At 44.1% G+C, this 13,644-nt stretch overlaps 1 protein-coding gene across 1 annotated transcript in view; it reads left to right on the top strand.

The window, feature by feature from the left end:
• C24H18orf63 (chromosome 24 C18orf63 homolog) overlaps positions 1-13,253 on the top strand; it is a 39,918-nt gene extending 26,665 nt beyond the window's left edge. Inside the window, exons 12-13 of the mRNA XM_027525521.1 lie at positions 6,937-7,129; positions 13,180-13,253. Of these exons, the coding sequence (XP_027381322.1) occupies positions 6,937-7,129; positions 13,180-13,253 (267 nt within the window). The remainder of the gene's footprint in view (positions 1-6,936; positions 7,130-13,179) is intronic.
• The last annotated feature ends 391 nt before the right edge of the window (positions 13,254-13,644 follow it).

The raw sequence follows: 13,644 nt of genomic DNA, 5'->3' as shown, positions 1-13,644 counted from the left end.
TCTAGTTTAAACACTATTTTGAACATGCCTTTCTCATTCTAAAACTAGTATGATGGACAACTAGTAGACTGCAGTAAAAAACGGTATGTCACTTTGTGAGGCTATGGTGGAAATATTTGTTTATAAAAGTGCTGTTAATAAGGATAAATATTTGATCACTTGATCAGTCATCCACAACACACTCATTCCTGAAACCAGCATTCCTTCTGTTCCATGTATCTCTAGACTGCCTTCCTGTTACTGTTCTGTTATCATGCCTCAGGTAGGTAAAACTTATTTTACTATTAGACTTAGCAAAATAATTTAAAAAGATAAATCCACTTGATCAAGTAGTGTATTATATCTTCCTGTTCATTATATAAAAAATCTTGATAGCCCCTCCTCCACTCTGTTAGTGTCTGAAACTTAGAATTTGTAGGAAAGTATTTCTTTAGATAAATATTAACCTACATGGCAAAAGCCTGCTTATGTTAGGATCAGTATATTTTCTGGTGTAAAGTAGGTTTATTTTTCATCTTGTAATATTTATAATATCTAAATGAAAATTTACCAAATATATATATACACATATAACATATAAATGCATATACATATATGTGTATATATATGATTTACTATAAAGATAAATTGATTGATAATTTACTAGTCCATATTCAGACCACATTGTGCACAAATTCACTGGAGAAATCAGTGAAGTTTTTTATTCATTTTAAAGATTACAATTTTGAAAGCCAGAATAATTCCAAATCTAATTAAGGAAAACTTAATTATTTTCTTGTTTAAATTTTTGGTAATCTGTATGCATTGTGGGATACCCCTACCTAACTCTGCCCTCAAATCATTTTTCACATTCCAATTGTATGTTGTTAGCTTTAGTACCATTGCAATTTCAAAACCATAAATAAATGATTTTGTTTGCCTAAATACAGAATCTGAAAAGATCAGCCATTGCATTTAAAAACCAAGTATGCTGAAATTAATGATAAAAATCACCTTCATAGACATTAAAATTTTTTTCTACCTTTTATATTTTAAATTTCACAATATTGCTTACGATATCACTATTTTATTTGTATTTTATTATATATTACTATAATTTTTATATCTCATTTTATTTATATTTTATTTATTGCTTACATAGCAAGTAAGAAATATGAGTTAGTCAGTGATTAGCTTTTATCTGACTAGCCAGTTGACTACCCAGTTTTTGCTCTTTTTCAAATTTCACATCATCTGCTGCTATGCTGAAACTGACAATATATTGAGTATTTGCTGCTACTTAAGAATGGTCAATATTGATAAGTGCTTAAAAATGTCATGGTCTTTATTTATTGATGCTTAAAATACTCATGTTGTATCCTACATGGTGTCATAGTGTCTTATTTTTAATGAAAATAATGTATTTCAAATAGATGTATTTCCCTATGTCAGAGTGACTGTAAGTAGGACTGGAAAGGCTTGGATAAATAATAAATTCCTTTACCTCTGTGGTTCTATTTCTTCGCATGCATTTACTGCTGGACCCATGTAAAACAATTTTAGGTTCTCACCCCTTAACAAAACCTTTATTCTCAAAGTTGCACATCCCTCTTTTTAATATAGTTTTATTTATTTCAGCTGTGCTGGGCTTTGGCTGGCGTGTGGGCTTTTGTCTCGTTGCAGGGAGTGGGAGCCCCTCTCTAGCTGCGGTGTGCGGGCTTCTCGTTGCGGTGGCTTCTCTTGGTGTGGAGCAGCAGCTCCGGGGCTCGTGAGCACAGGCTCAACAGTTGCGGCCCGGGGCTTAGTTGCTCTGTGGTATGTGGGGTCTTCCCAGATCAGGGGTCAAACTCATGTCTCCTGCGTTGGCAGGTGGATTCTTTACCACTGAGCCACGAGGGAAGCCCCAAGTCTCACATTCTTTCATTCAACAAACATTTATTTAGTATTTGCTGTGTTCCAAGAGCTATTGCAGATGCTTGGGATATACCAGTGAACACTGGCAGAAAGAGACAAACAGTAAACATAACAAATAAGTTATGTTTTAGAAGGTGACAAATGTAGGAAAAAAGAAATACATATTCCTATATAAAAATAGAAACTGCAGTCATATTCAAGGAGAAATCTGGCAAAATTATTGGCTTTGTGGTTTATTATATATCTACTTATCTCACCATTAGAGTTGTTTGGGAATAAAATATTTAAATCTCTGAGTTAAGCAGCTTTTAAAATAAAATCCTGGGTCTGCACGTAGAGGGAACACATGTCAGTATAATCATTTAGCTAAGATGAATAACGTAATGGAATTTTAAAAACATGCTATTTAAATCATTATAAGGTTTATTTCTAAGAGTAAGGATTTTATATAAATTGCCTTTTCCAAATCCAGTTCTAGGTCTGCCCCTTACCATTACTACCAAAAAGAAAGAAATATGGGACTTTTATGAAGAAAATGCAGCCTCACTGCCCTCATTTCCCTTTGGTTCTCAGCTTGGTGAATGCTTGTTTTGGTCTGGATCAGAAGTTGAAAACTATCTACCTTTTTGGAGTTCCTGTTTTTGATAATGGCACGCTAGGTTATTCAAGCTAACCCTCTCATGGAAAGCAACTAAAAATGCTGGATGAATTTTCTTAGAGTTCGTAGAAACATCCAAGAACCAAAGTGACATATGGAATTACAGTCAAAAAACACTAAGAAAAAACCAGAAAGGTAAACAGAGAATTCAAAATCACTTTTGCTCCTAAGATATGTGATAATCCAGACTTGACATGGAGCTGTGTTTCCACGACATTGAAGAGTGAAGGGAGACAAATATCCAAGTTCAGAGCCCGCAGAGACAGAGAGCCCAAGGGAGATGCCGGCACGCCCTGCAGCACAGGCGCTTTCCTGGACCCTGAAGGCTGTGCCCACAGTGAAGGGACGCCCTTGTAACTAGCTCCATGCTCTCTTCCCCCAGGGACCTGTAAAGGGCCCCCCAGTGGATTTCTGCCCAAATGTATATCACCAAGGTGATCTAAGAAACCTCAAACCAAGAATTAGCTTAAAATAATACCAGACATATAAAACTATTGGAAATGCCAAAACCTTTGGGAAGAAATGGAACTTTATTGAATTATATTAAAAAATACTATCCAAGTAAATGGAGAACTATGTCACGTTCATAGATTGGAACTCAATCTATGAGAAAAATTGAAAGAGATTTCCATCCAAATTTCAACATATTTGTTTTAGAACTTGATAAGCTTCTTATAAAATTGATATGGAATGTAAAAGTCAAGAATAAGCAAAGACTCTTAGAGGAAAAAAGATAAGAAGGGAGCACTTGCTCTCCAGATAGCAAGATTTATACAAAGCTGTAATAATTAAGACAATACGGTATTGGTATGCAGACTAACAAACCACTGGAACAGAGTCCAGAAAGGGACCGATACATATAAGATTGCATACTATCCCAGTTCATAATAGCTCAAACACAATCTAAATGACTGGTACAAATTTTACAAACATAAAGAAGCAAGGTAACAAAAGAGCTTCCATTCATGGGTAATCCAAAGAGAGGACAAACTCAACCGTGTTGTTTGAGGATGAATGCTTACCTGTGTGCTAAGTTAGTCGTGTCTGACTCTGCAACCCCATGGACCGTAGCCTGCCAGCTTTCTCTGTGCATTGGATTCCCCAGGCAAGAACGTGGAGTGGGTTACCATGCCCTCCTCCAGGGGATATTCCTGACTCAGGGATCGAACCGAGTCTCCTGCATCTCCTGAGCCACTGGGGAACCCCTCAGGGATGACTATATAAGTATACACATTATAAAGGAAAACAAAGAAACTGTTGTTTAAAAATCCAGTACAGTGGTGCCTCCCAAGGGAGGGGAGGGACTGTAACCTGGGCAGGTAGATGGTAGGAAGTCCTTCTGGAACAGTGGTAATTTCCATTTCATTTCTTGTCCTGGGTGATATTATACAAGCATTGACTTTATAATTGTCCATTAAACTCTATCTATATGTTTATGCACTTTTGAATGTGTAGGTTATATTTCATGGGGTATATGTGTGTGTTATTTTGAGAAAAATAATACCAAAAAAAAAAAAAAAACAACCTTCACACAGCGTAGAAGCTGGAAAGGTCTTACCTTTGGGGCTGTAAGGTAGTAAAATGGGGCTGTAGTTCATAACGATTGCATTCTGACAGTTCTCTGAAGGATGGTGGGCGCCCAGGGCTCCCAGAATGTAACAGCAGCTTGAAAGCAGAGTGAGCTGCCTTTGGGGGCATGGGGGTGAGCAGCGAGGGCAAGGGCAGCAGCAGTACCGCCTGGGGTGTGGGATTCACAGGGCAGTCCCGTGAGGCTCGTCTCATCCTGCGCAGAGGGATGCACTGCTTCAAGCTTCTCCACCCAGCACTTCAGTTTCTAGAGGTTCATCCTGACAAAGTTACTGGATAAGAAACCAACTTCATGTACACATGCTTGCTAACATTGTTAGCACTACAGACCCTAACACTTCAGACACTCATCAAAGCAGCATCGCGTCCTTCTAATGGGTGCCTACACACTATTACGGAGAAGGAAACGGCAACCCACTCCAGCATTCTTGCCTGGAAAATCCCATGGACAGAGGGGCCTGGCGGGCTACAGTCAGACGTGACTGAGCAGCTGAGCGCACACATACACACATAAAAAGCAGTTAATGATTATGACCTAGACTTTTACGGCATATCTATAAAACAAAGAACTTTTATATATTATAACATTAAGCAAGCTATGTTTCCCAGAGCAATAAATCCAGCCTGCCTTTTCTCTCCTAAGAACTAGTTTTCATACTTCATAAACTAAAGAAAGCCACGCTATACATGCGGCTGCTGAGATGAAACAAAGGAAAAGTATTTTTAGTCATATTTCTCTTTAACCAGATTTACCACATTTCATTACTTTGCTGCCTACTATTGCTCTGCAGTCCCTGAGGAAATAACTAGATGAAACTGAGAGTAAAAACAACATGAAAAAAAAAAAGAAAAAAAAAAAAAAAAACATGAAGTAGGACATTCAATACCCCAGGTTGTATACACCCAATCCGGTTGCACAATGATTAAATTTAGCTCTAGTTAACCTGATTTCAAGTGCAGTTCAAATCTGGGGGCTGTGAGAACCAGAATGCTTGCTCTACGTGATCAGAAAACATTTATATTGAAACATATGGTTTTGAGTTTCCCTCGCATATAGGAACATTAACAGACACCAGGCGGGTTCTCCTTTGAGAGATCTCTGAGTTGTATTTGTACTGCCAACGTGACAGAGATTTTATTTGGCCAAGAAGAGCATCAGCCCCGCAGTCCCTGCCGCTCCCCTCTGTACACCTCCGTCTCCCTCTGTGGCGTCTCCACCCTGCGGTGCTCGAGGAATGGGTAGACGGCTCCCTCTGGATTTGGGGACCGTGACGTTTCCAACAGGCGGCTCTCGTTAGACTCAGTCTCCCAAAGCTTTCCAACTTTGAACGTGTCATCTTACTGTTTGAAAAGAGACCGCAAAGCATAGAGCCTCTGGGTAACTCAAAAGGAAGAATTTTCAGACATTTAAAGTTGATTACATAACAAGGCTGTGTAATCTCTTCCTGGAGAAGGGGAGAGTGGAATTTCTAAGTCAAACTGGGTCACTTTTGCCTGGACTGGCTTTAATTAACTGGCAAATCTTCTGGGAAGTATGGAAATAGACCAAATGTCCCCTCAAGTTTCCTTCAAACCTGCCTGCTCTTTGCTGAAGGACAGAACATAAGACCAGAAAGAGATCATGGCCGAGGGGTCCAAGTCCTCCTCAGAGCAGTGAGGGAACTGAGGTACAGAGTAAATGCTGTTCACGTTATTATTATAATGACGAGGAAAAAATAATTGTTGCTTTCTAGTCCCATCTTGCTCTTTAAAAAATCTAATTGTGAAAGATATCATGGATTCAAAAGACTTTATAAAGTATACATGCGAGGTTCAGTACCTCAGAAGCTTCTCTTCTTTTTAAAAAAAATTTGTTTTAATTAGAAGCTAATTACTTTACAATATTGTAGTGGTTTTTGCCATGCGCTGACATGGATCAGCCATGGGTGCACATGTGGCTTCTCTTCTTTAATATTCATTCACTTACTTGGCTGCGCTGGATCTTAGTTGCGACATGTGGAGTCTTCCGTCTTTGTTGCAGCACGCAGGTCCTAGTTTTGAGCTGCAACATGGACGATCTTTAGCTGTGCCATGCAAACTCTGAGTTGCGGCCTGTGGGGTCTAGTTCCCCAACCAGGGATTGAGCCCAGGCCCTCCACACTGGCAGTGCGGTGTCTCAGACATCGGACCACTGGGGAGTCCCCCTGAGAGCGTCTTCAGTGTCTCTGCCTGACCTCATTCCTTCCCTGCCCCCAGAGAAGCAGCACAGGGAACTCTCCTTGGTGGTCTGTAACAGCCTGCGTGGACGGGAAATCCGAAAAGGAGGGGATACGTGTGGCTTCCCTTGTGGCTCAGCCAGTAAAGAATCCGCCCAAAGTGCGGGAGACCTGGGTTCGATCCCTGGGTTGGGAAGATCCCCTGGAGAAGGGAAAGGCTACCCACTCCAGCATTCTGGCCTGGAGAATCCCATGGACTAGACAGTTGCAAAGAGTCGGATATGACTGAGCAACTTCACTTCCATAGCTGATTCACTTTACTGTACACCTGAGACTAACACAACGTTGGACATCAGCTATACTCTAATACAGGTTTTTTAAACAGTTAGAGCAAGACAGTATTTTTCTCTCTTGGCCAGACAGCCTTTTCCTTTTGCTTTATATATACAAAATATCACGGGAGCGACGCTGTTTAGGTTAATTCCACTTGGTTTTCCTTTTATTCTTATCTGTTTCATCTTCTTCACGGCATCAGGCATGCTTTCCTCGGATGTGTGCCCAGTTCTGCTTTTGCTCTTTCGAGGGTACTGGGTGACCCCCCAGGCCCTCCCAAACCCTCCTCCCAGGAAGCATGAGAGGGGCTCTGCCAGACAACGTCACACACGCCAGCTCTCAGCGCGGGAAGACGAGGAGACGGGAGAGCCCTGGAGCCTCAGAGGGAGTCCCAGTAACTCAGAATTGAGAAACTGCAGATTCAAGCAGTTGAAACCACAAGAGCTGATGAGCTTTCTCAAGGGTGAGTATTTAAGTAATTACTGGAGCAACGGTAAATGTACGCTTCCTGGGAACCACGTGGATCCCCAAACAGAATTCAGGGCCCTTGTTAAGCTGCAGCAGCAAGTGGGTGCTGGGAAATAACCAATGCTGGCTGCAAGCTGTAACCCCAGAACCCTGACCTCATCGACCTGTAACCAAAAACTTAGTGGTCATATTTCCACTAAAAATGAGCTTTCACGCATTCATTTGTCAAATATTTAGAAAGCACCTACTATGTGCCAGGACCCTGGAGAAGGAAATGACAACCCACTCCAGTATTGTTGCCTGGAGAATCCCGTGGACAGAGGAGCCTGGCAGGCTACAGTCCATGGAGTAGCAAGAGTCGGACACAACTTAGCGACTAAAAACACAACACAAATGTGCCAGGAACTGCACTAGGGGCCAGATGTGTATCAGATGTCAAAGACCCAGTCAGTCCTCCCCGAATCCAGCAGGGAAGAGAGGCAATCAGGCTGTGAAGAGATGTTAAATGCTACCAGAAAGGAAGTGTTGGGTTGGCCTAAGAGTTCTTTCTGCAACAGTATACAGAAAAAACAGAACGAACTTTTGGCCAACCCTATATAATGAGCTATTATGGAAGCTATCTAGAGCAGCAGCACAGCTTCCAGAAAGAAGAGACTTTTAAGGATATTTCTGTGGGTGAGAATTTGTAGTGTGCCCTAGAGGTAAAAGAGTGGTCTGCTTGTGTGCTAAGTTGCTTCACTCATGTCTGACCCTTTGTGACCCCATGGACTGTAGCCCGCCAGGCTCATCTGTCCATGGGATTCTCTGCAAGAATACTGGAGTCAGTTGCCATGCCCTCCTCCAGGGGATCTTCCCGACCCAGGGATTGAACCCTCGTCTCTTACGTTTCCTGCATTGGCAGATGGGTTCTTTACAACTAGCTCCACCTGGGAAGCCCAGAAAGAGTGATCTAGACAGAGGAAAACCTGTGTGTGAGAAGACCAGAGAAAGGCATGGTAAGTCTAAGGAACTAAAGCAGGTCTGTGAGGCTAGCAGGAGGCAAGGAGGAAGGAACACTGAGAGACGCTGCTGGACAGAAGGGATGGGGGATTTGGGATTAGACAAAGACAAGGCTGGATACGAGGGTTGCTGTTGGGAGGCTGTGCTAGCATGATGTGGAGAGTAAACTGATTCAGAACACTGATGTTAGAGCTTTCTCTTTTCCAACACAAGCATTTTTAGCATTTATAAATGTCCCTCTAGACAATGCTTTAAGCACATCTCATAATTTTAACATGTGCTTTCATCTCAATTCAGTTTAAGTTGAGTTTTTCTAAATTTCTCCTTAGAAGCTTGATTAATTTTCAAATATTTATGACTTTTCCAGATGTTTTTTCTATTTTTGCTTTCTAGGAAGTCTACTGTGGTCATTTATTTTAAATTTACTGAGACTTGTTTCATACAAGACTTGTTACACCCCGTGTATGGGATACATATGGGCCACCCCAAGTCCAGTTGACACTTTCCCCTTTTTATCTGGCCTTGCTATCCGGACTTTTCCTTCTTCTTTCTCTTTCTTTTTCAATGATCTCACCTCCAGTGCAGAGACATGAAGGTCAGACCTGCATAGATTTCCTACAGTCTGGGGATTTTCCTCAACACTGCCTTTGAGGAACAATGTAGCAACTTCACAAAAATAAATAATAAAATATTGGCATGAATGTGAGAGTTGGACCATAAAGAAATCTGAGCAGGGAAGAATTGATGCTTTTGAACTGTGGTGAAAGTTCAAAGACTCTTGAGCTAGAGAAGACTCTTAAGAGTCCTTTGGACAGCAAGGAGATCCAACCAGTCAATTCTAAAGGAAATCAACCCTGAATATTCATTGGAAGGACTGATGCTGAAGCTGAAGCTCCAATACTTTGGCCACCTGATGCGAAGAACTGACTCACTGGGAAAGACCCTGATGTTGGGAAAGATTGAAGGTAGGAGGAGAAGGGGACGATAGGATGAGATGGTTGGATGGCATTATCGACACAATGGACATGAGATTGAGCAAACTCTAGGAAATGGTGAAGGACAGGGAAGCCTGGCGTGCTGCAGTTCATGGGGTCACAGAGAGTAGGACACGACATAGCAACTGAACAACATGTTGCAGTATAAACCCATATTTGGGAAAGAAAATTACTCTAAAGGATCACAATCTGCAGAAATGTGACGGGCCACAATAATTACAACCTTCATATTACTATGCAGAGGGGTTGGAGCCAGAGCCACACGGCTTCAAATATCTCCTTTCCCAGAAGAGGGTCTTTCCCCATTGCGGTGGCTTCCCAGAAGAAAAAGATATTCAGCCTCAAGGACAAATTCAAATTCTCATCTCTCACAAGGGAGGAAATCGTTGCATTTTTCTGTTCTCTCTCCATTCATCTCTCTTTACAAAGCTGGTCTCATGCACAGTCACTGTGTTTTATTGCTATTTTTCAGTGAGGAAGAGAATCATTGAATTAGAAATTACAGATTCTGCCTTGCTTTCCATAAGTGGTTAGAACATAAAAATAACCTCCAAACTCAGGTGGGTACCTACTGATATCTAATGCCAGCTCCTATCCCCACTACCTTCTTCCTTTCGTAATTGTAATAGTGTCTGGGAATTTCAGCTAAGAACTTATTCCACTTAGTTCTCATGACATTGGAATTCTAGTAAGTTTTAAGACACTGGTCAGTTCTCTTGTTGCAGAAGACGGAGTCCCTTGAGTTGGATCATAAATATTCTTGTGCAGGTCTCTGCCTTGTAAATTAACAAAGGAGCAGCTGATAAAAGTAGGTGAAGACACTGTGGCAGAGGTAGTGTGAATTATTTTAAGTCCTTAAAGTCACAAATTCTGAGGAATCTAGTGATATTTAAAGGGAAGAAAGCAAGGGACATGTTTTTTTTCCCCATCATTCAGAATTTTGTGCTTTAAAAGAGGAAGTGGGCTACAGAAGGAGCTGTGAAATGGGTTACGGAGTCATGTGGCAGCCGGCATCAACTTTAAATAGAACAGCTTGAGGGCTCTTTTTAACTCTCTTTTGATGGTTGTTTCTTCTTGGGGTACGTAAAACCGTCTCTCTCTACACAGCTTCACTAGAAATGGTCAGCCGCCTCCACCCCACATCTGAGTTCGTACAGTGCCTCTGCTGGCACACTAAGTTCCACTCTAGCCATCACCCTCACGTTTGACTTATATTTCTCCTCCAGGCTCCAGTTTGAGTTCCACAAGTCCTGATTAACCACAGCCTAATGAGAGGAGATGTCATGCATTCCTCTAGTCTCTCTAGTGAACACTGGAAAGCTCCACATCCTACAGGCTGGGGAGCCAGGGCAACAACTCAGCTTCTCTCCAGATGCGTGTCTGTCACTGTCCTTAAGCTGCTGGCCCAGCAGTTACCAGCTGTTCATGGCTTCCCTGGTGGCTCAGGTGGTAAGGAATCCGCCTGCAATGTAGGAGACCCAGGATTGATCTGTGGTTGGGGAAGATCCCCTGGGGAAGGAAAGGGCAACCCACTCTAGTATTCCTGCCTAGAGAATCCCGTGGACAGAAGAGCCTGGTGGGCTACAGTCCAGGGGTCAGATCACAGGGCTGCTCAGCCTCCACAATTTCATGATGCAATTCCCCATAATAAATCTCCATACTTGTGTGTGTATGTGTGTGTTTAACAGAAGTACATATACCCAATGGGTTTTGTTTCCCTGGAGAGTGTTGACTAATACAACACCCTTCTTCAAAAGAGTTCTGAGTTCTTCCATGAACATTTTGCATTTATTTATCTCCACCCTATCTTGTAATAGGAATTGTGAACAGATGAACTGTGTGAGCCTATCTAACCTCTCTGGTGGGCGGAGCACCCGGACCTACAGGGAGGTGAGGCAGGACACGGGGAGCTAGCCCCAGGCTGTGCAGTGCTCACAGCCCTCTTGGCCTCACGGTGGCTGCCTCTGCCCGCTTTGACAGCACTCGCTTCTCTCCATGGCCTGGTACCCATCGGGCTCTCTCTGCCAGGCCCCAAGCAAGGACATTCCTAATCCAAGCTGAGAACATTGCACTTTCCTCTTTATGTGGAGCTTAAGGTCAGAGGCTGCTGGTTCTCATGATTTCAGAAACTCACACACACATTCCTCGGTGTGAAGCACTCCTGATTGGGCCTCACGAGCACAGGGAGAACAGGGAGGGGACTGGCAGGGCCAGGCAGGTGTCAGAGCCCTCCCAACCATCAGCACCGCTCGATGCCCACAAAGAACAACTGTTCTTCTGTTCCGTCTTCCCCCTTGAACTTGGGCATGGCCATCCTACAGACGCCAAGCTAAAACAAGAGGGGAAACCAGGACCGGCTTTGCTGATGAGGGGCTTCCCTGCAGGCTTAGACAGTAAAGAATCCGCCTGCAATGCAGGAGACCCAGGTTCAGTCCCCGGGTTGGGAGTATGCCCTGGAGAAGGAAAAGGCCACCCACTTCAGTGTTCTTACCTGGAGACTCCCAGGGACAGAGGAGCCCGGTGGGCTATAGTCCATGGGATTGCAGAGAGTCGGAAATGACTAAGCAACTATCACTTTCACTTTTCATATTGATGAAATGCCCATATTTTATTTTTTTATAGGGCTTAGTTCTTACTCAATTTTATTTACCTTGAAACTTTACCATTGTGTGTTTTTAAGCATTATTCCTCAAGCATTATTTTTTTCAATTTATTGTTTTATTGAAGGAAATAAAAACAAAAGTAAACAAGTGGGACCTGATTAAACTTAAAGGCTTTTGCACAGCAAAGGAAACTATAAGCAAGGTAAAAAGACAACCCTCAGAATGGAAGAAAATAATAGCAAATGAAACAACTGACAAAAGATTAATTTCCAAATTATACAGGCAGCTCATACAACTCAATACCAGGAAAACAACCCAATCAATAAGTGGGGAAAAGACCTAAACAGACATTTCTCCAAGGAAGACATACAGATGGCTAACAAACACATGAAAAGATGCTCATGCGTTAATGAGACCCGGAGACACCAGACAGCACTGGGGTCTTCTGCGGGCCGACGGCGGGGCAGTGGGAACTCAGCAGAACTGCCCTCCTGCTGACTGTCCACAGCCGGCGCTCTCAGCCGCTGGCCGTGGGCTTCTCATCCCTCCTGAGGCTCCGGGCACTTGGCTTCTCCGCACTGCCTCGTGTCCCAGCCCTGCCTCACCGTTCAGCTTGCAGTGTGGACTGCTCGAGCATCCCTGCTGAGGCTCCGGGCACTTGGCTTCTCCGCACTGCCTCGTGTCCCACCCCTGCCTCACCGTTCAGCTTGCAGTGTGGACTGCTCGAGCATCCCTGCTGAGGCTCCGGGCACTTGGCTTCTCCGCACTGCCTCGTCTCCCACCCCTGCCTCACCGTTCAGCTTGCAGTGGGGACTGCTCGAGCATCCCTCCTGAGGCTCCGGGCACTTGGCTTCTCCGCACTGCCTCGTGTCCCACCCCTGCCTCACCGTTCAGCTTGCAGTGGGGACTGCTCGAGCATCCCTGCTGAGGCTCCGGGCACTTGGCTTCTCTGCACTGCCTCGTGTCCCAGCCCTGCCTCACCGTTCAGCTTGCAGTGGGGACTGCTCGAGCATCCCTGCTGAGGCTCCGGGCACTTGGCTTCTCCGCACTGCCTCGTGTCCCAGCCCTGCCTCACCGTTCAGCTTGCAGTGGGGACTGCTCGAGCATCCCTGCTGAGGCTCCGGGCACTTGGCTTCTCCGCACTGCCTCGTCTCCCAGCCCTGCCTCACCGTTCAGCTTGCAGTGGGGACTGCTCGAGCATCCCTGCTGAGGCTCCGGGCACTTGGCTTCTCCGCAGTGCCTCGTGTCCCAGCCCTGCCTCACCATTCAGCTTGCAGTGGGGACTGCTCGAGCACACAGCTCACACGAGCATCGGGCCCCTGCTCCTGGACCAGCTGGGCTCGCCAGGGGCACGCCAGAAGCACGAGGGACAGAGCCCAACACCACGAGACACGAGGGGAAGAGACATGCTCCAGGACTGTAACCTGCGACACTGTCTTATTTCTCAGGCTTGCAAACGTTTGCCCAGCCCCAGATCTCTGGGCGTATTCTCAAGAAACGCTGCTACTTCCATCTCTTATAAATAAGAGCTCCAAAGGGAGAGCGGGGGCCAGGACGGAGGATTCCAATTTATGTTTTATGGCCTCAGATTTCCCAACTTGAAATACCACAGTTAATTATCCACATTACAAACGCAGCATTCAGGGTATTTACTAAGGTTTCATTTAATCTCACAGGTCTCTGGCACCTGGAGAAATTAGGAGCCTGGGGAAAACAGTAATTAGCAACCATTCAAGACTTAAAGGGCCCTGCAGTTGCAAAAAGCACTTTTAAATGCTTTTCAAATATGTATTTATCAGCACCTCTCCCCTGAGAAGGTAGCTCAGCTCCGGAAAAGGTAACCTGGGCAATTTTTACAGACGAGGGAGATTAGAACTCTCCAGGTTTTCAGTCCAGGTTCTCCTCTTTGTGTA

This window comes from Bos indicus x Bos taurus, chromosome 24 (assembly GCF_003369695.1).
Source record: "Bos indicus x Bos taurus breed Angus x Brahman F1 hybrid chromosome 24, Bos_hybrid_MaternalHap_v2.0, whole genome shotgun sequence".
Lineage (NCBI taxonomy): Eukaryota > Metazoa > Chordata > Mammalia > Artiodactyla > Bovidae > Bos > Bos indicus x Bos taurus.
Note: the sequence above shows the minus strand (reverse complement) of the source record. Positions and strands in the feature narration are given on the sequence as shown.